Source organism: Chamaea fasciata, unplaced genomic scaffold, assembly GCF_029207755.1.
Source record: "Chamaea fasciata isolate MVZ Bird 193981 ecotype frontalis unplaced genomic scaffold, bChaFas1.0.hap1 SCAF_16, whole genome shotgun sequence".
NCBI lineage: Eukaryota > Metazoa > Chordata > Aves > Passeriformes > Sylviidae > Chamaea > Chamaea fasciata.
This window is the reverse complement of record NW_027094101.1, coordinates 9365309-9391773: the sequence shown is the minus strand read 5'-3', so window position 1 is coordinate 9391773 and position 26465 is coordinate 9365309. Positions and strand designations below refer to the sequence as shown.

The 26465-nt window shown below is 51.8% G+C and overlaps 1 protein-coding gene across 1 annotated transcript in view; it reads right to left on the bottom strand.

The window, feature by feature from the left end:
* LOC136297711 (lipase maturation factor 1-like) overlaps nt 1–26465 on the bottom strand; it is a 99196-nt gene that overhangs the window by 66659 nt on the left and 6072 nt on the right. The window contains exon 2 of the mRNA XM_066197850.1: nt 21848–21913. Coding sequence (XP_066053947.1) covers nt 21848–21913 — 66 coding nt within the window. The remainder of the gene's footprint in view (nt 1–21847; nt 21914–26465) is intronic.

Here is a 26465-nt window from a genome sequence, read left to right as displayed (position 1 = left end):
TATTTGGACATGGATTCTTTATTTATTTAGTTATTCATTCATTTGGCAGTAGATTATTTATTTATTTATCTGTTTATTCCTTTGGAAGTGGATCGTTTATTTATTTATTTATTCATTTGGGAACTAGATTGTTTATTTATTTGTCCCTTTGGACATGGATTTATTTATTTGTTTATTTATCTATTCATTCATTCATTTGGATGGGGATTATTTGTTTATTTTATTTATTTATTCCTCTGGACGTGGATTATTTATTTTTTCATTCATTCATTCATTCATTTGGAAGGGGATTATTTATTTCTTTGCAAAGCCAAGCCAGAGGCACCTACTGCCTTAAAGCCTCTACAAACCTGATCCACTGCTTAAAGGAGAACAAACTGGGGATGATTAAGGAACTTCCGACAGAAATAAACAGCCCGGGCCCGAGGCAGAGGGAAAACACTGAGCAATCCCCAAAATCTGCCCAGCCCAAGGTGAGAAATGGAAAACCCTCAGGACACCCAGTGCACATTCCCAGGGCTGCCCTGGCAGGTGATTTCCCTTTGCAGGAACATCCCTCATCCCTGACGTTCCCAGCAAACCCAACAAGGAAACTCCTCCTCGGGGCTGGGTTTTGGGAGGGCAGAGGCAAGGCTGGCTCGGCTCAGGGGGAGAGGGATCACTGGGGCTTACCCTCGGCACGGGACAGCGCCAGGAAATCCAGGAGCTCTGGGAACGCAGCCCCAGCATCCTGTGCCAGCTCCACAGCCTGTCCCTGTGCCCTGTCCCTGCCCCTGCCGCTGTCTCTGTTCCTGTCTCCTGTCTCCTGTCTCTGTCCCCTGTCCCTGTCCCTGTCCCCTGTCCCTGTCCCTGTCCCTCTCCCTGTCTCTGTCCCCTGTCCCTGTCCCCTCTCCCTCTCCCTGTCCCCTGTCCCTGTCCCTGTCCCTGTCCCTGTCTCTGTCCCCTGTCCCTGTCCCCAGGGCAGCAAACACCCTTTGATCAGCACGGGGAGCGCTGGGAGAGCCCCTGGAGCCCCATGGAGCAGGGATGGCACCAGTGACAACCCCCCTGCACCCTCCACTCCCCATTCCCAGCCCAGACAGGGCAGAACCAGCAGGAAAAAGGAATTTTTTTTCCTTCACCCCACCCCGTGCTCGGCGTGGCCCGTCCCAGATGGCACCACCTTCCTGTTCCAGCTGAACCAGCTAAATTTGGATAAAACCCGGTTAGAACGAGTCTGGAAAGAACTTTATTTGCTCAGATGCCAGGCCAGGAAGCTGAGGACAAGGGGATCAGTCCCCTGGGATGGCCACGACAGCTCCAGGGATGTGCAGCTCCCGTGATTTTGCTTCCACCCACCAAACCCCAGGGTGACCACACAGGAACAGGGGATGGCACCAAGGGACAGGGGCAGAGCACCCCGATTTCTACAGGCACAGACCACAGCAGCTCTAAAATATAACCTCTGGGTGCCTAAAGCAGCCTGGAGCCCAAAGGACAGGAGTATTTTTAATTTAATGACCGGTCCTGCAGGTACAAACAAGGTGGGAAGGGCAAGGGAGCTGCTTTTCCTTCCCAACAACCCCTCAAGGGTCAAAACATCCCTGCCCCGTGCTGGGACAAAATGTTATTGATATTTACAGCATAAATTATGATTATATTTGGGGGGAGCAGCAGGCAGAGCACTTTGGTGATGACGCAAAAATCCCATTTTTAGAGCGAGATCACAAAATCCCAGAATCCCTGAGGTTGGAAAAGATCTCCAAGGTCATCCAGCCCCAGCTGTGCCCGATGCCCACCTTGTCCCCAGCCCAGAGCTCTGAGTACAGGATCCTTTGTTGGGTTTTGGTTGGTTTTGAGGGGTTTTTTTGAAGGGTTTGGGTGTAAAAGATGGTGCAGGAATCCTGAATCATTCAGATTGGAAAAGACCTCCAAGAAGACTATTAGATCCTCACCTTGTCCCCAGCCCGGAGCCCTGAGTGCCACCTCCAGGAATTCCTGGGACACCTCCAGGGATGGGCACTCCAAACCTCCCTGGGCACTTCCAATGCTCAGAATTCCACTCTCTTGTCCCTCAGTTCTGTGTTTGAGAAATAAATCCGGGATTAAAATCACAAATTCCACTTCCAGACCACGGGATAACCAAGGTGCTGGGACGTGCCAAACTTCCCCACCTGCCTCCTCTGAGCAGGGGCTGCAATCCCAAGGAATAACATCCCCCGTCACCCACCTGAAACCCCAAAAGCCGTGGGGCCACCCAAGGTCTGTCCCTGTCCCCAGGCTGGGCACATTGGGGGCTTTGCTGTGGCGTTTGGGGACAGCCAGGAAACTGCACAGAGCCCGAGGAGAGGGCGGAAAGAGAGGGAGGAAGGAGGAAAGGCAAATCAGGGATTTCACACCCGGAAGATGTTTAGGAAATGCAATTTAAACAACAGATCCCTGTTCCTGAACTGCTGGTTTGGAATTCCTGCTCCTCTGGGCTTCCCCACCCTCCCAGCCAGGAATTCCTGCCCAAAATTCCATCCAGCCCTGTCAGCAGCCATTCCCTGTGTCCTGTCCCTCCATCTCTTGTCCCCAGTCCCTCTCCAGCTCTCCTGGAGCTCCTTCAGCTCCTGGAAGGGGCTCTGAGCTCTCCCTGGAGCTTTTCCCTTCTCCAGGTGAACAATTCCAGCTCTCCCAGAGCAGAGGGGCTCCCTGGGATCCCCCACACCCAGAATGGGCAATGCCAGGCCAGGAGAAGCAGAATCCACTTTTTAGTGGATATAAAAAATAAAAATCAGGACTAAACCAACCCTTTCTCCCCTCCCTGCAACCGTCACAGACAGGAACAGGAACTGGCAGTTGACCACTTTGGGGTTTTAAATCCCCCAGGACTCAAACCCAGCCCTTCCTCTCCCTCTTTCCCTCAAGCCCCGTGGGATCTTCAAGCAGGTAAGAAAATAAAAGCCCGATTGGAGCTACTGTAACTCCCCAATTGTTTAGACGTGATTGTCTAAATAAAATAAAGGGCTTAATTAGCAGGATCATCAACATAAAGGCAGGTTTGAATAAACATTCGCTTCGTCAGTCAGGAGCAATTAAGGTTTCCCTTGATAAGAGCAATCTCGGCTGGATGCAGATGTTTTTAATAATGCAAATATTTTTCCTCCTTGGAATAATTAAGGCCAGCATTTTCGAAGAGAAGCTCTGCACAGGCTGGTGCTGGGAATAATCAATATTTCCCGTTTTCCTCCAAGAACCACGTCATGAATGTTTGATAAGGGAACTTTCAACAGCAATGGGAAGTGTCCTCACACTGAGGATTTACAAGAAATAATTTTGTGTCGCATTTTAGTAAAAAAAAAATAAAATCTGGTCTTTAAAATTCTCTCCCATCCCAAACCATTCCAGGATTCTCTGATTTCAGCTGAATGAAGAAAATAAATGGAAGAAATTCATCCGCAATGAGAGTGGGTTTCTCTATTCTATCCATTAATACAAAGGGAAAATGCCCAGTGGGATATTTTTAGGGGCAGGCTCACAGAAATGACCTCCTGGGATGGATCTGATGAAGTCCCAAACCAACTGACTGCCCCAACCCTGCAGAGATCCCAAAATCCCCAAATGGGATTGCTCCCATCCGTGTCCAAGGCTGCACTCGATGATCTTGGAGATCTTTCCCAACCTAAATATTCCATCCCTGCCTCTGTCCCCACAGGGGCTCAGCCAGGACAGTGCTTTGGAAGATTTTATCCACGTAGGAATACGAAAATCCATTTATTTAATACCTCCTGAACTCCTTGCTGGAAATCAAGGGGAGGAACACGATGGGGAAAAAGGGATAAATCAGCCCCGCAAGTTAATTCTGGTGGTGCCCAGGGCAGCTCCTGTCAGTGCTGAATTCCTCCTCCTGCACACGCCGCTAATCAGCCCAGCCCTCCCTCCCCTCCGCCCCAAACCGCGTTTAAAACGCAAATAATAATAATAAAACACCATAAAAACGTCACGGGACAAAGCAAATACACCAGAACCCCCCGAACCTGCTCTCGCTCACGGTTTTGTCCCGGCCCCCTATAAAATTAACTTTTACAACTTTTACTGGCAACTCCGACCCGGGTCGAAATTATTCTCTGATTACCGCGCCCATATATCTCAGGGCAGCCAGTGACCCTCATCCAATTACCTCCAGGAACACTTTTGCACACATCCAGGGCTCCACAATTAAATCTGGGAGAAGGCACATCCCTGCTCCCGGGGAGGGGGGAAAAAAAAAGTCTCCCTGGATGATTTGAAACGTGGCAAAACCAAAAAAAAAAAATTAAAATAAATAAATAAATTTGCTCTTTTAATCCCAAAATCAATCATGCACAAACTTTAACGGCCTGGGAGGGTCGTGAGGGGTTTTTTGGTGGTTTTTTTTTTTGGTTGTTTTTCAAACACAAAAATCCAAATAAAAGCCCCCTCAGCATGCACGGTGCTGGCTTTAATTTCCTTGAGTAAACAGCGTGTTTGCAGGGAAGAGGAATACCTGGAATTTCGCCTCGTTACTGCCCTATGAAATACGCCTCCAGTGCCAGGCCTGGCTGGGGGATTTAAGCCTGACTTAGTGCAGTTGCTTAGTCCAGTTGCAAATAAAAAAAAAATAAAAAATGGAAGAGATTAATCAAATCTCTTATTAATATAACAGATAATATAATCGATATAACATAATAATATAATAGATAATAGAATAATAGAATAACAGAACAATAGAATAACAGAATAATAGAACAATAGAATAACAGAATAACAGAAAAATAGAAAAATAGAAAAATAGAATAAAAGAATAAAAGAATAAAAAGGCAAAAAAAAGCCAACTCCAGAGACATCCAGACGTGCTCCAGCAGCACTCCCAAAAGCCAGAGCTCAGTCAGCGGATAAAGAGCAGGACAGTGCAAATCCTTACAGAAAAAAAAGATGGAATTGATGAAAAAAAGCAAATCTAAGGAATAACCAGCAAACCCCAAATTAAGGAGCACAATGAGAGACGCACAAACAGAATCCAAAAATCCCCTGAGCTGGGAGGGATCATCAAATCCGACTCCTGGTCCTGCACAGGATAATCCCAACAATCCAAAAAATCCCCACCCTGTGCTGGGAGCAACCAGCTCCACCTGAGCCTGCCAAAACCTGGGCACCAACCCCGAAATTAAAATTAAAATTAAAATTAAAATTAAAATTAAAATTAAAAACAGGAGGGGTGACTCTTGTCACCCACCACTTCCAAGCCTTTGGGAGGGAGCTGGAGGGGAAGCCACGCTGAAAAAAAAAAAAAAAAAAGAGCTGTCAGGAAATCCTCCCTTCCCAAAGAATTGGAAAGGACAGGCAAAGAATTTTCCAAAGAATTGGAAAAGACAGAATTGGAAATGGGGAAGTGTGAAAACGGGAGAGGGAGGAGCAGGCCCCGGGATGCCCTCAGGTATTCCATGTGCAGCTCCCGGGATGCACAAAGGGCTCCTTCTTCCGAGGAGCAGAACATTCACCATGGCTAATTAATTTCGGCCCCTCAATTACCGGGGGGAATCTCGTGACACAGCTTTATTTGTAGCCTCTTTTTCCACCCCCTTTTTTTCCTTTTTTTTTTTTTTTTTTTTTTTCCTAATAAACAAAAAAGCAGATAAGGAGCGTGACACCTTTAATGGCTTTACAACGGCTTTACAACGGCTTTACAACGGCTTGTCCTGCCCTGGGGAGTCCCACCGCTCGTCCCTAATCGGATCATCCCTGTGCCAGCCACGGGGACATCACACAAATCATGGAATTCTTCCGACCCTAAAGCCAATCCCATCCCAGCCCCGTTTTTCCACAGGCAGAGACATTTCCCATCGGGATATCCATCCAAATCCTCTAGGCAACGGAAAATGCAAGTGGGAAAAATGGAGAAGCGCTAAAAATGGAATTAATTCAGGTATCAAGGCAGGAAAAAAAAAATCCTGTTTGATTACAAAAGATTTGCTGCCTCAGTCTCTGTGTTTGGGCAGGAGATGCCCAGAGTTCCTGGACGAAAACCAGGAATAAACAACACTGTGGGTAGGGGTTTTGGGGTTTTTTTTTTCCTTAATTGGGTTTTTTTTTTCTTAACTGGAAAGGGAAAAGCTGTTGTTTCTACACCCCAACACAGATTTCCAGATATTATTATTATTTTTAATATATCACCATCATCATCATTATTATTATTAGTAGTAGTAGTAGTATTAGTATTAGTATTTCCAGATATTATGAAATAAATTATACCAATAATTAAGAGATAATAATTATAAATAATAAAAAAAATCACAAAAATAATCCCCCAAACCCACCACGGTCAGAGCTGCTGCCCATGGGGAGTTCACACCAGAGCCAAAGTCCCCGACAATGTGACAAAACCTCCGTAATTTTGGGGTGAAGCCCTTGGGCAAGAACCCAACCTGCTCCCTCCTCCTCCATCTCCTCCTCCTCCTCCTCCTGTCCCTGCAAAGGCCACGGGGTTTGGGAATAATGGGGACATTCTTCCACCCACCCCAAGCCTCCCACGGGGAAACGGCCCCATTTCCATTTTTAAAGGAACAAAAGGACATTGCCCTGAGCACCCCGGGGCTGGAAATCAACCCTGAAGCCAGGAGTTTGTGTCCACAGCTTTAACATCCAGGGGGAATACCATGTCTAGAAGACCAGGACCAACCACGGTGGATAATACAAAACAAAATCCACGCTTTGCCAGCTGCCAGAGCAGAGAAATTGAGAAAAATTTCCCAGAGAAATTGGGAAAAAAATTCAGATGGCAGAAACTTGTGCGATCCGGAAGCTCTTTCCAAGGAAAAGACCAACATGAAGCCTCCAAAGGAACTGAGAGGCAGCCAGCTTTGCACAAATCCCTGGTTTAGCTGGCCAAAAGGCAGCAGAGGTTTTTCCCTTGTCCCAGAAGGGAGGGTTTGGGATGCCCCAGCACTGGAGGCTCTCCCAAAAAGAAGGGTTCTGCAGGAGCAGCCGGATCTCTGGGATCTGGTCCCATCCAGGAGGAGCTCCTGGGGCACCAAGAGCCTTCCCAGCTTTCTCTCCCTCATGGACACGCCACCCCAAAGCCACGAGAGATGAAATTCCTGGTTCCTCCAGCTCTGCATCTTCCTCATCCTCATCCTACATCAACATCCTTGTCCCACCACGTTTCCAGTGGCATCAGCTCCATGGCACCTCAGCATTCCCAGGGTTTCAGCCATCCCACACCCCCTCCCACCTTTTCCAGGTTTTCCTCCTCCAGCAGCATAGATTTGGTTTTTCCCCCTGAGATTTCGTACACTGACATCCATAAAAATCCTGCCCTGGACTGTCACAGCTCTCCCACAGAGAGCTGCTGACGGAATTCCTGATGCTGGAAAAGTGGGAAAAGCCCAACCCCACTGCGAACGCTCAGCTGGGAACCACAGAGAGCCTGGGAATTCCTTTCCTTCCATAAAGATAAGCCTTGGATCCCTATGGAATGAGCAGATCCCGCTGCAGGCCCGACCCGGAATTTGGGGAGAGGAGCGACTCCTGATGATTTTGGGGCTCTCCAAAGGCCGCTTGAAATGAAAAATGGAAGAGGAGAGGCCTCTCCCACCACACAGCTCGACACAGAGCACATTGTTTTTGGGCCAACTTCCAAAGTTTAAACCATCCCCGAAACTCGGGCACGGATTGGATTTGGCAAAACACCCAAGCCGTGCTTGGAACCCCAAATCCAGCCAGAGGAATGCTGGGCCTGGGAGGGATGGTTCAGGAGGAGATAAAGTATTCAATTTCTGCTAAATCTCATGCAATAAAATCCAACTCGAGCTCGGAGGGAAGGGAGCACAAAGGGAATGAAAACGTGGAATTGCTGGGTGAAATTTGTGTTGGGTTTACTTGGGAGGGACATTTCTTGGAGTTTATGAAAACCAGCTGCTGTCACAGCCACACATCCGTGGTCCCGGAACAGGGATGTGATTTATCCCGTGAAATCTGTAAACCAAACGGGACAAAGCTCTCAATATCTTCCACAATAAATCCTTTCAGCAGGTAAAAGCAAATCCCGGAGCAAGTCTTTCCTTAATGGGTTACAATGACAAAAATCAGGAATCCAAGAGCTCGGGGTGGTTTTGGTTTTTTCATTTTGAATGGTTTGGGGGGCTCTCCAAAGCCAGAAAACCATTAAAAATGTGGAATATTAAACGAGTTAATTACCGCCCACTGACGCCTGTAACTCTGACACACCCATGGGATGCTCAGGACCGGGATGAAGGAAAATCCCAGCAAGGAATTTTGTCTCAAGATGCTTTTTAGGAGAGCAAATTTTGGCTACAAGTCAAATATTTGGATTAAAAAAATCCAGTATTCCCATGGGCTGGCCCCTTCCCAGCATGAATTCATGACGACATCAGGTATTGTGGGAACTCCTGGTCCCACATCCAAACCCGACTCCTGGGATTTGATGTATTCCTGCAGGGTACAAGTACAGACACTAAACGGGGCTCCAAAAAAATGGATAAATGGGTTTGAACTCCCAGCGATGGATGGGATATTGGGAAGGAATTCCTGCCTGGGAGGGTGGGGAGGCCCTGGCAGAGATTCCCAGAGAAGCTGTGGCTGCCCCTGGATCCCTGCAAGTGTCCCAGGTGAGGTTGGATGAGGCTCGGAGCACCCTGGGATGGTGGAAGGTGTCCCTGCTTGCGGAGTGCAGCAATCTGGAGAGGCACCAGCCCCTGAGCTTGGATCTCTGCAAGCTCCAAACCCAGCTCTGCCTGTGCAGCACAAACCCACAGTCCAGCGAGGAAAGTCAGGTTTGACCGGCTCTGAGAGCCCCCTTGGATAACTGGGCCTGGATTCCCGGCACAGCACAGAGCCCCCGGAGCTCTCCCTGGCTCCTGCTCCCTCCTGTCACTCCCTGTGCACTCAGGGAGTTCAGGTTCAATGTTCAAAGGGAGGGAAATGTCCATCAGCTCTGTTTACCAACACAGAGGGACAGGGAAGGGCAGGATCCCCTGCTCCCTGCCCGCGGGGAACTCCTGCTGGAAAAACCCCTCTGGGACGGTTTTCAGCAGCTTCAAAGCGTGGCAGCAACACTAAAAAAAAGATCATTAATGAAATCATTAATGAGCGACACCAAGAGCCCAGCAGCATTCCCAGCCCGTTCCTGCTGCTGCCGGAGGATTCCCAATCCCTCAGCCGAGATCAGAGCGGGACGGGCTCTCACATCACCTGCCGAGCTCTCCTCACAGGCTGCTGAAGCTGCAATTAACTGCGGCAATTAAAACACCCTCCTCTTCGCCTCGGGGCTGAGGGTAACGCGTCCCACGATTTCCACTGTGGGCTGCTCCCAAACTGCTCCTGGAAACTCCTGCCGAAAGGATTTACCAACGCTGGTGGAGCCCACGTGGAGCAGCGCCACCTCCACGGGGACAGCAGGTGACAGGAATGAGGGAGGGGGTTCTGCACAGGGCCACCTCCATGGGGACACTCCTGCAGGTGACAGGGACCAGGGAGGGGTTCTGCACCTCCATGGGGACACTCCAGCAGGTGACAGGGACCAGGGAGGGGTTCTGCACAGGGCCACCTCCATGGGGACACTCCAGCAGGTGACAGGGACCAGGGAGGGGTTCTGCACCTCCATGGGGACACTCCAGCAGGTGACAGGGACCAGGGAGGGGTTCTGCACAGCCATGGGGACACTCCAGCAGGTGACAGGGACCAGGGAGGGGTTCTGCACCTCCATGGGGACACTCCTGCAGGTGACAGGGACCAGGGAGGGGTTCTGCACCTCCATGGGGACACTCCAGCAGGTGACAGGGACCAGGGAGGGGTTCTGCACCTCCATGGGGACACTCCAGCAGGTGACAGGGACCAGGGAGGGGTTCTGCACCTCCATGGGGACACTCCAGCAGGTGACAGGGATCAGGGAGGGGGTTCTGTCCCTCTGCCCTGCTCAGGTGAGACCCCACCTGCCGAGGGGCCTGGAGCTGCTGGAGCCGGTCCAGAGGAGGCTCCAGGACAACCAGAGGGATGGAGCAGCTCTGCTGGGAGAGCTCAGCCTGGAGAGGAGAAGCTTTGGGGTGAGCTCACTGTGGCCTGGCAGGACCTGAAGGGGCTCCAGCAGCTGCTGGTGGCCTGACATCCTTGAGTTATAAAAGCAGAAATATTCCTGAGGGAAAGGAGGGGTGGAAAAGGGATTCCGGCCCCAACTCACCAGCAGCAGGACTCCAGGGGTTCTCCTTTCCTAGGGAAGGGGAGTTCACGGAGCTCACTGGCTCTGGGATCAGAATTCCCGCTCCTTGCTTGTCCCACCAAGCTTTAAATCCATGCCCTCAGCAGAAAACCCCAGCTCCAGGGAAAGGTGGGCACTCCCTCACCTCATCCCAGAACCCATAAATCCATGGAAGGAACCCACAAATCCATGGATGGAACCCACAAATCCATGGATAGAACCCACAAAACCATGGATGAGTTGCAGACACTGCCCATCTCCAGGGAAAGGTGGGCACTCCCTCACCTCATCCCAGAATAATTCCACAAATCCATGGCTGGAACCCATAAATCCATGGATGGAACCCACAAATCCATGGATGGAACCCACAAATCCATGGATGTACTGCAGACACTGCCCAACCGAGGCCACAAAAACGCTTCCAGCCACCGAGAGGGAACAGGAAGGATCTGATCCTTGGAAAACACAGATCAGTGGATTGGTGGAGAGGAGGAAGAGAAATGCTGCAGATATTTCCACGACCTTGGCAAGGGCAGCAAGTCACAATCCCTGCTTTCCGTGTAAATTGGTCAGGAGGGAAAAGCCTCTGGAGAGAGCTTGGAGGAGTCAAAGCTTTTCCCCTGGAATGGGGGATGACAGCAGAGTGAGGAAAAAGTTTTATTTCTTTGTCCTGAGCTATTTGGAGGCAGACTAGAGAACTTGGTCATAAAACTCCGTCACTAGAAATCCCAGGAAGTGGGAAAAATGGGTCTGAAAATGGGAATACTCCTAAGGCTGGGCAGAGAAACCAATGGCTCATATCTGACTCCACACAGGGATTTCATAGCTTCAAAATAATTAAAAACTAAAAATTCAAAAAAAATCAATTAAAAAAAAATAATAAAAATAATAAAAAATAAAATAAAATAAATTAAAAATAAATTAAAAATAAATTAAATTAAATTAAAATAAAATAAAATAAAATAAAATAAAATAAAATAAAATAAAATAAAATAAAATAAAATAAAATAAAAACCAAGGAAGGGTGTCCTGTTTTCAACTGGTGGGAAAAGGCTCCCCTCCTGCTTTTATGTGAATTTTATTCCCAAAGTGGCCGGGGTTGTTTTTTTGTTGTTGTTGCAGCACAGCTGACACCATGCAGGAGACGACTGGATGGTTCCACACGCGCTTTTACTGATCCGGGGAAGTATTTTTTTTTTCTTTTTTAAGGCTTGAAAGAGCTAATCCACCCCGAGCTCCCCTCCCAGCTTCTCCTGGAGAAACGCATTCCGAAAAAAAAAAAAAAATGATAAGCAAATTATCTGACATTATATCTAATTACAGCAGCTCCTAATTACGCGGGCCCCCTTTGGAGGCAGCGGAGCAAGCGCTTCCCAGAACAGCCATTCCTGCAGCGCGCAGTAAATCAGCCACCGATTCGAAACTTTAACCTATAAATTAAATTAATAAGAGACAAAGGCTCCTTTTGTGCCTTGGCGAGGCCCTGCAGGATTTTAGAAATAATAGGGCTGGAAAGTGATTTATATCCCGAGATTAAAGGTCAGTTTGGCGCACACGACTTCGGGAGCGAAAACGCCGCGGCAGAGACTTCAAATTAACTCGTTCCTGCACGCCCCCCACCCAAACCCTGGTCTTCTTTTTTCCCAGAGCTGCAAGGGCTTGCTGTGAGCACTGAGAAGATGGGAAAAAAGCCTGGAGAAATCCGTGGAATTCTTCCTGATCCGTGGGAAGGAGGGAAACGCGCCTGGGAATTGGCTCGGGCGGTCGTCCCCTGGTCACTGAAGTGACACAACCTGTGAGCTGCACTTCCAGCCAGTGCATGTCCAGCATGGAGAGGCTAAAACCACTAAAAATGGGATGGAGGTGGCAGAAATCCACCTGGAAATTGGAGTTATGCAAATAAAGGGGAAAAAAACCCCCTCTGCTGTTTCTAAGGTTCTGCTCTTCTCCTGGCCAGGCCCTGTTCTTATTCCGGGGGAATAAAAAATTCCAGCTGAGCTTAAAACCTTTGGTGCGTGATAAAAAAAAAAAATATTATAGTGGAATCACGGGATGGTTTGGGCTGGGAGGGGCCTTAAATTCATCCAGTTCCAAGCCCAACACCTTCCACTATTCCCAGGCTGCTCCAAGCTCCATCCAGCCTGGCCTTGGACACTTCCAGGGATGGGGCAGAGCCACGAATTCTCTGGGAAACCTGTGCCAGGAATGTTACCCAGAGAAATGGGATTGGTCATTACATTTATTCCCAAAAGATAGTCCCAAAAAAGAGACTGGAGGAGGAGGAGGGATGTGCATCCCTGTCCACCACAGCAGAACTGAGGCAAGAGACCTGGAATGAAGGAAAGATTCCCTACAAACACTGAGAAAAGTGGGAATGGAAGGGAAAAACGACTCTCCTTACACTGCACCTGCTGAGGAGGAGGCCAGGAAAGAGATCATTTAATGTCCCCAAGTGCCAGGAAGGGTGAGAGGAAAGGACTCTGCTCATGGCCAGGGGGACTGGGAGAATCCAGAGGTGGATACAGCAGGGTGAGGGCTCTGGGCAAGGTCTGGAGGCCCCAAACTGGAGGATGAGGGCTGAGACACCTTTGTAGAAATCCAGGAGCTGCCAACAACATCCCAGCAGGGCCCTGGGCCTTTCTCCTCCCTAAACCACGAGGAAAACCAGACCTGGTAAAAATCTCCCCTGCCCGGAGAGGGTGGGGAGATCCCACATTCCCAGATTAGCTGCGGCTGCCCCTGGATCCCTGCGAGTGTCCAAGGCCACCTTGGAGCACCCTGGGATGGTGGAAGGGGTTTGGAACTGGATGGGCTTTAAGGTCCCTTCCAACCCAACCCATCCCACGTTACTCCCAGAGCCTGGAAAATGCTCTCCTGCCACTTCCCCCTCTCACCTCTATCTTCCAGAAAGCGTCAAAATCTGTCACCTCCCTTCTCTCTCTGAGCATTTCTTAAAACACCCCATTAACAGGCTCATAAATCCGTAATTTCAATCACTGCCGGAGCCTTGCCTGTGTTATCTTCCAAGCTGCCAAAACCCCCTGGGCCCTGCACGTTCCAGGAGCAGTGCACGATTCCCCACGGCCCTGGGGAGGCACAGCGATGTGATGGGATCCAACATTCCTGCCCCTGCAGGAGCCCAGGGAGAGCTGCTGGAGCGGCTCTCGTGAGGATCCATCTGATCAGGAGCGAAAAACACCAAAAGCGCGGAGTGGGGCAGGAAAAATGGAATATTTCAGGGCAGCGAGGAGGGTCCTGGGTGGTCTGCAAAGGAGCTGGGAACAGTGGGAGAGCGTGAGGAAGAGATGAAATCCAATAGGTGCACAGGAAGCTTTCGCCAGGCTCAAAACAAATCCGTAAGAAAAACAGCCGAGGCTCCAGGAAGAGGAATTGTGTTACTGCTGGAAAGGGCATTGGCACATTCCCAAGGCAGGGAGTGACTGACAGCTCCGCTGGGCTGATCCCACACCCCGAACCCTCCCCACACTGAGCTCCCCTGGAGGGGAAATACCCGGGAAACCTTCCCCGGTTGATCCTGTCTGGGTTTGGCGTCGCTGGGAGTCACGGAAAGCCGAGGGAACCACGGGGGGACACCGGCGACAGGTGCCACCCACCTGCTCTGCTGGCAAAGGGGGAGAGCCCAGAAGGCGTTTTGGGGTGAATTCACATGCTTTGGGTGAAGAATCACAGAGGGAAAAGCGGATCTGAGCTGCGGCAAAGAGAGAAATGAAATCCTACCCCGAGCCTGGCGCTCCACTGCCTGTGGAAGCCGTGTCTGGGAGGGAACTTGGAATTCACATGGAATTCTGGAAGGGTTTGGGTTGGAAGGGGCCTTAAAGCCCATCCCGTGCCACCCCTGCCATGGCAGGGACACCTTCCACTGTCCCAGGCTGCTCCAACCTGGCCTTGGACACTGCCAGGGATCCAGGAGCAGCCACAGCTTCTCTGGGAATTCCATCCCAGCCCCTCACCGCCAGGAATTTCTTCCCGATCTCCCATCCATCCCTCTGGCAGTGACACATTCCCCGTGTCCTGGCACTCCAGACCCTGGTAAAAGTCCCTGCACGATTCTCCTTTGGGAATTTTCTCCCTCAGCACCTCCCTGCATCCAATTCCCCCCAGCAGGCCTGGACCCAAAACCAGCCGGGGCTGTTTGCCTGCAGCTCCACCTTTTATTCTGATCGTTCTCTGAGCAGACACCCCTCCCCTCTTCTCCTGAATCCCCTGCCAGGATCCTGGTCCTCCTGGACTCAAAATTGAAGCTGATTTTGGGGTGTTGGGACCCCAATTCCCACCCCTGAGCTCCGGGAACACGAGGCAGAGTCCTGCCTCGGGAAAGCTGCTTCCCTGCCTGCTCTGCTTGGAATAAAATATCCCCCACCACGTCCGTCCCTGCAGCAATCTGCTTTTGTTCTGCCTCAGGCCCGGTGTTATTGGTCACCCTCCTTCTTCCTTTGAGGGCTCAAACCCCAGGAATTCCTTCCCACTTTTTAAGCCCGGCCTAACTGGGCATCACTTGTCAGTATTTATCCTTCTGCCTCCTGGAACTGCAGCTCCACCAGGGTGGTGACACTCCTGGGGGTTGGCTGCTCCCCGAGTTTTGCCTCATTTCGTCTCGTTTCATCTCATTTCCCTCATTTTGGTCTGCAGAGCTCCCAAATCCTGGGAAAACCAGGAGTCCTTCCACAGCAGTGCTCAGCTGGAAGTGACATCCCCGCCAGCAAACCCGACCTGTGCACACCCAGCAGGGCAGATCCTCCAAGCCCAGATCCCACTTTTACAGCATTTCATCCCTCTTTTTTATTCTTTAGAAGTGATGGGCACCTTCAGAAGAGCAGAGCCAAGCCAGCCTTGGGAATGACAAACCAGCAAACTGCATCCAAAGGTTCCCTGAATCCCTGGCAGGAACTTGGGATTGATCTGAAGGGCTGCCTGAGGTGCAGCTCTTCTTGCAGAGCCCCACACGAAACCCAGATCCAGCCTAAGGAGCTTTGGATGTCCTGCTGACATTTATCTGCCAATATTCCTGCTCCAAGCACTTGCCCTGTGATGGATCTCATTATTTTCCCTGATCCCAGGCCAGCTCAGCCCTTGGCCCTCCCTCCAGCCTCATGGAATTCCCCAAATCCCAGCAGAGAGCCCCAAATCCTCAGCTTCCAATCCCCCCCCCCCACTTCGAGACATGGGAATAAAGACAAGCGGTCCTGCAATCCTGCCTCTGGAAAGGTCAGCTCTCCAAACTTCTGACCAAATGGGAAGGGAAAAAAATAACGCAGCTGAGCACCAGAGTGTTCCTCTTTTATTATCAGCCGCCTTGACTCAAAGAGCAGCTTGATTTTGCCCCAGGGGATGAAAATAAGCTGCCTTTACAGCCCTCCTGGGGCAGGAGCTTGGTGCTCTCCTCACCCAGGAGGGACCAGCAGCAGCTCTGGCTCCTCCACAGAGCCGTGCCCTGAGGGCAGGGACGGAGCGCAGCTCATCTCCCCTCCCGTTCTCATGGGAACACGACTTCCAGCGGGGGAATTCTCCCTGTTCCAAGCCCCCAAATGCCCGCGGGGGCAGTTCCCAGAAGTGGCCCTGAGCTCACAGCCACAGTGTCCAGAGCCTGCTGGACTCCCACGGACCTTCCAAAAAGACTTTCCGGGGAAATCTGGAAAACCTCCCCGCGTCAGGGCTGCACCTCCTGCCAGCCCCGAGCTGGAACCAGCAAAACCCATCAGCAAAACCCTCCGAGGAAGGAGCAGAGACACAAATTATCCCGCGTTTCATTCAATTTAGGAAGGAATCCTTCCCCTGGCACGGGTCCAAGCACTGTAAGCTTCGGATGCTCCCATAAATATTTTATAATATAATTGTTAATGTCGCCAACAAAAAAAAGATCCCTCGAAATTACTTGCTCGGTGACCTCCTCGAATAATTACTGTTTTCTGTTTAATTCAGCACCGCTTCCCTCGTCTGAAGTCGCAACTTTAGAATTTCCAGCACGAAATCCGAGCACCTGCTTCGCTGCAAAGGAACATTTTTTTCCCCTTCCAGCCGTGCAAACTCTTGGAACAAAGCCCACCCCGAGCCATCCGGGCTCATAAAAGCAGCTCATTTTCTGATTCATCCCAACAGATTGCTAAATATTATTTACTTTTTGTTTCATAATGGCTCGGGGAAGAAAAAAAAAAAAAAAAAAGCTGGATGAAAAGCTTAACGAGGTCTAATCCAGGCGAGAAGGAGGGAAGAAAAAGGAATGAAGAGGCAGTTAAGGAGCAGTTTGAGCTGCCTTATCGCCCTTATCAGCGCAGCTATCAGTCAGCGAGGCTTAATTAGGCACAAAAGGCATTGTGCTCCTTTTCCAGAGGTTCTCCAGGAGCCGGGGAGCCGCTCCCGGAGCACTGGATGACAGCCCCTGCTTGGGAAAAGCAGCTCCACGGGAATTAAGGGCCGATTTGCCCCCGTCAGGAGTGGCCGGGCAGGGTCTCGGGGACAGAGAGAAGCTTTTCTCAGCTGCGGCGACACTTTTGGAGATAAAATGGGGCTCAGGGAAATCCTCCAGATTTTGGTGCTTTGTGGTGTCCAAACCATCCCGAGCTCCTGCAGGGAACTCCGGGGCAGGGAAGCAAATCCTGGATCTCCCTTCCAAGGTCTGTTGCTCCAGGAGTGGGGTTTAGTTTTGCTTTCCCTTTATCCCTTTGCCTCACAGAATTGTTCAAGCTGGGGAAGACCTTTGAGGGCATCGAGTCCAATCGGCACCACCACCGTGGTCACCACTAAACCATGTCCCAAAGTGCCACATCCACACTTTTTTTCTTAAACGCTTCCAGAGATGGGGACTCCAGCACTGGGCAGACCCTTCCAGTGCCTGGACAATCCTTTAGGGAAGGAATTTTCCCAAATATCCAGCCTAAAGCTCCCCTGGCCCAGCCTGAGGCCGTTCCCTCTCCTCCTGTCCCTGTTCCCTGGGAGCAGAGCCCGACCCCCCCGGCTGTCCCCTCCTGCAGAGCCACAAATTCCTCCTGCTCCCCATTTTCTCCAGGCTGAGCCCCTTCCCCAGCTCCCTCGGGAATTCTCCAGCTCCTTCCCAGCTCCATTCCCTTCCCTGGACACTCTCCAGCCCCTCCACGTCCCTCTTGTCACGAGGGGAAAATCAAAAAGTGGGAGAAAATGTGAGGGAAGAAGGAGGGAAGTTTGGGGAGGGCTCTGCAGCAAATCTTTTCCCTTTTTGGATCCCCCTTTCCTCCAGGCTGAGCCCCTTTCCCAGCTCCCTCAGCCTCTCCTGGTGCTCCATTCCCGTCCCTGGACACTCTGCAGCCCCTCCATGTCCCTCCTTTCCTGGGACAGGTCACCGAGGTCCCTCAGGAGTGACCCACGGCTGTGTCCGGCAGCTCCGGCGTGGATTCGGTGCCCAGCAGGGCTCCTGCCCCAGCAGCTGCTCCCACAGCTGTTCCCACCAGTTGGTGACTGAATTTTCCAGGCTATCTGTCTGGAATTAAAGAGCAGCAGCAGCAGCAGCAGCAGCGCTTTGGCAGCCATCAGGAGAAATCCATCACTGGATTGGATCCCACCCCGAGCACCTCCCTGGTGGGCCACGGGAGAGGTGGGACCGTGGAGGACCTGCCCATTCCCTCTGATTATCCCAAACCTCCACCAGCAGCCAAAGGCTCCTTCTGGAGCGGCTGGGGTCTGAAATGTCCACGTCCTGCCTGTGCCAGGGTCAGGAGCTGCAGGGCTGCAGGGATTTTCCAGCCTGGCTCCTGCCAGAGGGGATTTGCTCTGCTTGGAGCGCGTTGGGATGTTGTGGCTGTGCCAGCCGGGCTGCACTCCCAGATAAAACCTGGGACAAGGGAATGGGGAGGCCCAGGGGGGCAGGAGGTGCTCCCCCATCCCCATCCCAACCCTGGCTCAGCCCTGGTGCCTCCTAAGAAGGGTTGGGAAGCTGCTCCAGCCCACCTGGGTGATGTCCTGTGAGCTCCACAAACGGCCTGGAGTGGCTCAGAACCCCCCGAGGCTGCGGGATGGAGCTCTGGGAATGATCCCTCATTCAACTCCCGTGTCTCAAACAGCAAAGAAGAGATTTCCCAAAGCAGGCTGGGAGCTTTCCTGGGAATCTTGCATCTCCTGCTCGGGAAGCTCAGCTCTAGAGCTGGTGAGGTTAAATAAGTGTAAATAAGTGTAAATTAGTGTAAATAAGTTGCTTAAATAAATTTAATTAAGTATAAATAAGTTCTGTGTGAGCACAGAGCTGCAGAAAGAGTCTGGATGTGTCAGGTCTATCCACTGCAGGAAGTCATTGATTTTTGTCCACCTAAGCCATCACACATTTCAGCCAATATGATTTAGAAAGTTATTATATGATGCAGATTATGTGATTAATATATTATAATATGATTAATATATTATATATATTATATGATCATTCTGGGAATGATCCCCCCTGGCCCAGGCAGGGATCTGAGGCTGCCTCTGCCTGCCCCGACAGCTGGGATGTCCCAGGCACTGCGGGATCCACGCCAGGGGCTCTGGTGGAAGCAGAATTCCAGCTCCAGCCCGCAATCCTTGCTCATGGATTTGTCAAGCTTTGTGTCCAGAGCAGATAAATCGGGATAATCCTGATGCCAAACAGACCTGAGAGCCAGAGCAGCTTCTCTCTGCAGCAGCTGCCCCAGGAACAGGCTCCACGGAGGGAAAACTCCCTTTTCCTGGGATTTCCTGCAGGGCAAAGAGCCCTCTAAGCACAGTGAGACAACAGCAACTTGAAAAAGGGATAAATAAACCCAGGGATGGCAGATTGCAGGACTTCTCCTGCCAGGTGTGCCCACCTGGGTGTGGCGGAGCGGACACGTGGATCTCCAAGGATCCACAGGGATTGGGATCCCAACCCCCAGACGCTCCAGGCGCAGACCCTGAGCTCACCTTGGGGCCCCTGGCCTGGAGAGCCCAGAAATCCACAGAGAAGGAGCTGAAATTCCCTGCTTGTGGTGTCTTGCCAAGCTGGGATTAGAGTTTGGGGCTCCTGGCACCCACGGGCACCATCAATCCACCAACCCCAGCCCGGGCAGTTTCCACCACGCGCCGAAGCTGTGTCTGCTGCTGCAGCAAAGGCTCCTCCACCCCCGGCAGAGCCTGAATCCTCTCTCCCACATTTCCTGGAGCCCACCTCCTCCTGAGGGCTCCAGGAGGGTCGGGCTGGTAGGAAATTCCCCCTCCTGTGCCAGCCACGCCATTCCCCTCCCCAGATCACACAGAGAGCCCCAAGGGAGGAGCAGAGCCCCAGCGAGGCGGGGAGGAAGGCCCTGAAAAGAAAAAAGGGAAGGAAAAGGACCCATTTAACCATAACAGCGCTGGACCCTTCCATCCACAACTCCTGACAAAAGTGGAAATGTTCTTTTCCACGGGCAGAGCTCTGCGGGTCCTACTCCAAATAAACAGTCCAGGCAGGGATGGAGGCCATGTGTTTCCATTCATTCTCTTGGCACAGGAGCCCATGTAGATCTTGGATGCAGCTCGTGCTGGAGCAGGAGAGCTGGGGGTGGCCAACATACATCCCAGCACAGCCCACCTGGCCCAAATCCATCCCTGTCCTGCTCCAATCCCCACTTTTATCATCCTAATTACGAGCAGATTCCCAGCTCCCTCCCTCCCTCTCTCTCCCAGAGGTCCTTCAGCTGCCCCCTTCTCTCCCTCCCTCTGGCTGAAAGCAGCAGGTGGATGCCAGCCTTGAGGTGTTTTTGTTCCATTATTGCTGATGGACAAAGCTTGGCCTCTCTCATTTTCCCTTTTCCTTGCAGCCTCTTTTGATGGGGATTAAAATAATTGATATTGATAACGAGGATCTGCCCCCCTGGTCCCAGTTACTTGCCCAGGCTGGGGATCCTGCCCCACGGATGTGACAGGAATGGTCTCAATTATCCCTCTGGGCTGCAGGATTGATGCTGGGATTGCTCTGGGGGAGCTGGGATTGTCGGGGCTCATTGCTGTGGGCTGGGGTCGGCCTCGGAGCTGGATTTTCCCCCCGGTGCCGCCAGGTGCCTGGAAAAGTGGGTCATTTACTGCAGCCACCCTCGTGTTCAGCATGAGGAAGGACAGCACCGAAGGGGTTTTTCATCCCAAGTTTTACTCGGGATGAAGTTGGATCCTTGGGGTTTTGGAGAGCCAAGGGAGCGGCAGCTTCTGGACAGGCCCAGCCCCACACTGAGGGGGAAAAGCCCAGGGAAAGTACCTGAGAGTGAGACAGAAAAGGAGATTTAAAGCTGACAGGGCAAACAGAGCTTTTTGGACCCACAAAATCTCATTTCAGAAAGTGACGGAATTGTTAAAGTTGGAAAAGTCCTTTAAGATCATCAGCAACAGCAACGACAACCACGATCATCATCGTGTCCTCAGGTGCCACATCCACGTGGGTTTTGATAACTCCAGGGATGGGGTCTGCCCTGGGCAGCCCTTCCCATGCCTGGCCACCCTTCAAGGGAAGGAATTTTCCCAAATATCCAGCCTAAAGCTCCCCTGGCCCAGCCTGAGGCCGTTCCCTCTCCTCCTGTCCCTGTTCCCTGGGAGCAGAGCCCGACCCCTCCGGCTATCCCCTCCTGCAGAGCCACAAATTCCTCCTGCTCCCCATTTTCTCCAGGCTGAGCCCCTTCCCCAGCTCCCCCAGGAATTCTGCAGCTCCTTCCCAGCTCCATTCCCTTCCCTGGACACTCTCCAGCCCCTCCACGTCCTTCTTGTCACGAGGGGAAAATCAAAAAGTGGGAGAAAATGTGAGGGAAAAAAAAGCAGAAAGTCTGGGGAGGGCTCTGCTGCAAAGCTTTCCCTGTCAGGGACTTGTGCAGAGCCCGAAATTCCTGCTGATCCCCCTTTTCTCCAGGCTGAGCCCCTTCCCCAGCTCCTCCTCATCACACTTGTGTTCCCAAATATTCGATGGCCGTGGGTGCCAGAGCAGAGACACCGCAACACCCTGGGCCGCCCGTGGTGGCTGCGAGGTGATCCCAGGGAAGGGAATATTCCCTCAGGACCATTCCCTTCACCAACCCAGAGCTCCTCACCCGGGGAACATCGCTGCATGCAGCATTTTCCCTTTTGTTTTTTCCCCCACCACTCCTATGAAACTCAGATGCAAAAATAGAGGTGAGGAGAGAAAGGGGGAGCCGAGTTTGCCCCTGTAACCGGAGAGGGGACAGACCCAGAGCCAGCAAACCACCCCCCAATTTATAATCAGCAACACAATCACTGCAACAGATGTCAAAAAGATAAACCCGGCGAGCTCCGCCCTGCCGAGGATCTGCCCTGCACGCTGGAGAGCACAGGGACGCCCTGTTCCTGTCCCACAACCACTGTTTTGGGGGTGTAAGAAGGAACAACACCACGAAAAAAACTCCTCTCTGCCCCTGCCCTGCCGCAGATTTACAGTGGAAGTTCTCAGCGAGGCTCAGGTTGGCTCCTGCGGATCCACCACGGGGAGGGAAGCAGAGGAATTGGGTCTTTTTTTAGGACTGGGGTTGGGAAAAACAGCATCACCCAGCTGGCACGTGGACGTGGCCTGGCTGCCAGAGGCTGGGATAAAGAGGGGAAACGTGGAGAGCTGCCTGGCAGGAGGGGAAAGGTTTGGGGGGAAATTGTTTTAGAAAAGAAAAGCAGATGAGAGAAACGAGGTTTTGTGTGCACGTCGCTCACCTCGTAGTGATAATCCATGCAGGTTAACTCTCTCCAGCAGCGATCTCCTCGGATTTTAATCAGCCCCTGGGGGGGGGGAAAAAAGGGCAAATAAACGGTCACAGATATTTTATTTGACTTTGTTTTGTGTCTCAAGGTGCCAAATTCTGCGGTTAAACTGCAGAGGCTGCACGAGCCCCACGGCACATCCACAGCCCCGGGTCCAGCGGCTGTTCCCAAGGGAACGTGATGGGTCTGACTCATCCCATTGCCTGGTTACCGAAAATCTGACAGAAATCCTTGTGGAATCTGCCAAATTCCCCTGCCAGGAAGAAGCCTCAGCCACACCTGAGCCTTTGCTGGGGTCCGAGCAGCCCAGGACACCTGGGATGGCTTCCAGCATCCCTGGGAATGAAGGAATAGGGAAAACCAGGCTCTGTCCTTGGGATAACAGAGAAAAACCAGCAAGATTCACGATTTTAACATCCAAACCCAAAACCCAAGGGTTTCCCTCGGGCAAAGCCTGCCTGTGGAAAAGGGAGCAGTGCCACGGAGCTGGGGATGGGGACACGGAGCTGGGGATGGGGACACGGAGCTGGGGATGGGGACACGGAGCTGGGGATGGGGACACGGAGCAGGGATGGGGACACGGAGCTGGGATGGGGACACGGGGCTGGGGATGAGGGCACAGAGCTGGGATGGGGACACAGAGCAGGGATGGGGACACGGAGCAAGGATGGGGACACGGAGCTGGGGATGGGGACACGGAGCTGGGATGGGGACATGGAGCTGGGATGGGGACACAGAGCTGGGGATGGGGACACGGAGCAGGGATGGGGACACGGAGCAGGGATGGGGACACAGAGCAGGGATGGGGACACAGAGCTGGGGATGGGGACACGGAGCTGGGATGGGAACACGGAGCTGGAATGGGGACACGGAGCTGGGGATGGGGACACAGAGCAGGGATGGGGACACGGAGCTGGGGATGAGGACACGGAGCAGGGATGGGGACACAGAGCTGGGATGGGGACATGGAGCAGGGATGGGGACATGGAGCTGGGATGGGGACACAGAGCAGGGATGGGGACACGGAGCTGGACACGGAGCTGCAATTAAGATAATTAGAGGGACAAAGAGGGGCAGGGGCAGGAAGCCGCCAGCCCCAAACACAGCTGGCTGCGCTGCTGACAGCTCTGCCCCACCTCAGGTCCAGGAGGCATCCCCTGCCCTGGGACCTCACAACAACAAGACAGGGGACATTTCCAAATCACCGCGTCCATTCCGGGGCTGGCAGCGACGCTGGGATTGAATTTCTTGGCCTCAGAGATGAAGAGCAGAAAGGAATCAGTGGGCCAGAGCAGGAAAGACACCTGGGCAGGGATGGGCTGGAGCAGGAAGCCGAGCAATCAAGGCCGGCTTTGATGTCCGGGAGAGGTCCCTGATTAGGATCACAATATCCCAAATTGAGGAAAGCTTCACTAGTCAAAAGGTTGAGGCGGCTCTGTCATCTGCGTACAATTAGGGGCTATTGGCCTGCCTCTGCCATCCCCCGAATTGTCACGGTCCTGCCTTCCCCAGCAGGAAACCCCTGCCACTTTCTGGGAGTTTCGGGAAGGTCCCGTGGCTGATCCAGCGGGAGCATCCTCAGGCTTCCTGACATTTTCCAGCAGAGGAGGGACCAGCGACCTTCCAGCGCTAAAATCTGAGCTCAGAGGAGGAGATCCCGGCATTTATGAATTCCGTCTAAATTCCCAGAACTGGAACAGGTTGGAAGAGAGGACAGCGGCTCCTCTGCTCCAACCTCCCCGCTCACACTGAAACAAATCTTCGCTCCAAAGTTTAACACGTTTGGAGCTCAAAATTCCAATTAAAGACCCTCCAAAAGTGTCCAGAGCTCGGCAATGCCCGGGAATATCCAGCTCCCAGGGCTGTTTATCTGTCTGTCTGACAGGGCAGAGCAGTTTATGAACTCCTGCCTGGCGGAAAAGGGATGCAAAGTGATCCCGCCCAGGATTTCTGGGATGGCAAAGCAGTTTCACCTCCAGGGATTTTGCTCAGCACATCCCAGCTCTTTTTCCCCCGCCATCCCTCCGGAGCAGGGACAAGACACCCTCGCTGTCATCAGCCACTCCACCCTGCCCTGTCCTGCCCTCCGAGCTTCTCTAAAATTACAGGATCCGGCGATAGCATCTCCCAGGATGTGCAGCAGCTCCAGCCCTGGCAGGGCCAGGACACACTGAGGAAGCTCTGTGCAGGAATGCTGGAATATTAAAACAGGACAAGTTATCTTGATGACCTTCCCTCCTCCCTTCCCCGGGCTGTTATCAAGCTCTGTTATTCAGCAGGGGATAATTAAAACTCCCAATTAAAACAAGGATGGGGGGGAAAAAAAAATCCCGATTTCTTTTCCCTGCAATGACTCACTCAGGCAGCTCATCCCTTTTTGTTTACTAGGAAGCTTTCAGACAGGAAAGGCTTCATATCAAAGATGGGTTTGGTTTGTTTTTTAAGGTTTTGCAGCATAAAAAAACTCCCACTCTCATCATTAAAGGTTTTTCAAGTCAGCTTTACACCCTGAGCCGCTTCACTCCCACACCGGCACCTGAATTTTCCAGTTTTCCCAAGGATTTGGACCCAGGGACGAGAGCAAAACGTGCACAGGACAGAATCCCTGCGCTCTGAGGCTTCAGCTCTGCCGGGGAGACGCAGGAAAGGAGAAGGAGGAACCACAGAATCCTGGAGGAGATCTCCGAGCGCCCCACAGCAGCTCCGCACATCCAAGGCACTCCCGGAAATCGGGAAGTTTTCGGGAATACAAATTAAATTTGAGCTCTAGGCGAGCAACCAGGTGTCCAAGTGAACCAGCAGAGGCCCTTTCACCCCCGTGGCCTGGCTCTGAATCCAGGATTATTAAATTCCCACTGCTGGTGGCGGTGGGGACACCGGGGTCGGGCACTGGGGATAATGAGCACCCCTGGCCTGGGAAAGGGGGAACTCCAGGTCCTTGTCACAGGAATTTACAGCAGGAGGAGGAGAAAACGTTGGGCCCTGGATTGAATTAAGCTCCAGAATGAAATATGGGCTCAATTCCTCCTCCCCTGCCAGGTTTGCTCCCTCCAGGGCAGGGCCAAGGAGCTCAGGGCAGGACGGGGATGCAGCACCTGCCTCGGAAAACTCCAAACTCCCCGAATTAAACCCAGCAGCGTTCCTCACAGGGAAGGGAAAATGACATTTAGGATTTTTTTTTTGTTTGTTTTTAGATGTACTTTAATGGTGGATAATAAAATTCCCCCACTCTGTCTCCATCCACCAGCCCTGCCTTGGAATTATGGAATAAAACATCCCCAAAGCAGAGTTCCCTTATTTACGAGGTGCTAGAAAATGGGATCCAGGGGGATTCCTCATGGATCCAGGGGGGATCCAGCCCCACCTGAGGGGAGGGAAGAGCTCAGCTCCTGCCCTTTCATCTCCCCGTGCTGCCTGTGCCCAACTGTGTCCCTTCCAGGCTGTACTTGGGTGATTCAAAGCGGGAAAAAAAAAAAAAAAAAGCCGGAATAATTAAAATGTCATTCAAGCCCTAAGCCCATATGAGTCACTGTTCCAAAAAATATCTGAAAAATTCCTTCAGGAGTGGGGGATAATTATATTCCTCCCTATCTATTGATTTTTCTCTACAATGCAGATGTCAGATTTTCCACGGGGTTTTTTTCTTTTTTTTCCCCTTTTTCTCCTCTTTTTTTTTTTTTTTTTCTCCTTTTTTCCCTGGAGTGAGTGTCAAGGAGGAACAAAGCACTTCTTTGAGACTTTTTCAGCCCAAAATTAATTCTGAAAAAAAAAAAATAAATGGTACAGACAGGCCAATAGCACGGGAAGCTGAGCAAAAGCCTGGTGACTCAAGCGATGTCTGCAAAATTCCCTATTGATCCCAGCTCCAGAGGGAAGGGTGGGGAATGGGGGCACCCATTAAATTGAAATTACCCTTTAAATTTAGAGTCGATTTAAAGACCTTTCTGTGTCTTATGGTGTGTAAAAGATGGGCAAAAACCCACTCCAAAACTCCCGGCTAAAATGGAGATTTTTCGTTTGGCTCCTGCTATAAATAAGGAACTCTTCCCAGAGAAAATCCCAGCTCCGTGCACTTCCCACCTCTGCTACCCACAGGAAAAGTGGTTTTCACCATCTCTGTGAAAGCCAAACCCTCGCCAGGGTATTCTGAGACAAATTTAGACCCCAGCTCGTGGGAGAGGAAGGAGCTTCCCAAGGTGAGATCTAAAAATAAAATCATTTCAGGATTACAGGGCAGGGCTGGAGGAAGCTCCTGGAGAACCTAAATCCGAGCAATCCAAGGAGACCAACTTCAGCTGAGGGTCTAAAACTCCCTCCAGGAGCTCCAGGACTCCAGACCTTCCACCCCTCCCTCCCTGCTGATGGATCGAGGTCCGTGGTGCAGGAGGGGTGAGCTGGATCCCGGGTTTTCTGTTCTTCAGGGAATGTCCCACAGGGGAAAACAGGTGACACGGCTTCTGCCACAGCTGTGACACAAAGCTGTGAAGCAGAGCTGCCCCTGGTGTCCTCACTGCATTCTGATTCCTGCTGCTTCCTCCATGGAAAGAGAGCAGTACCAGGATGCTCCGTC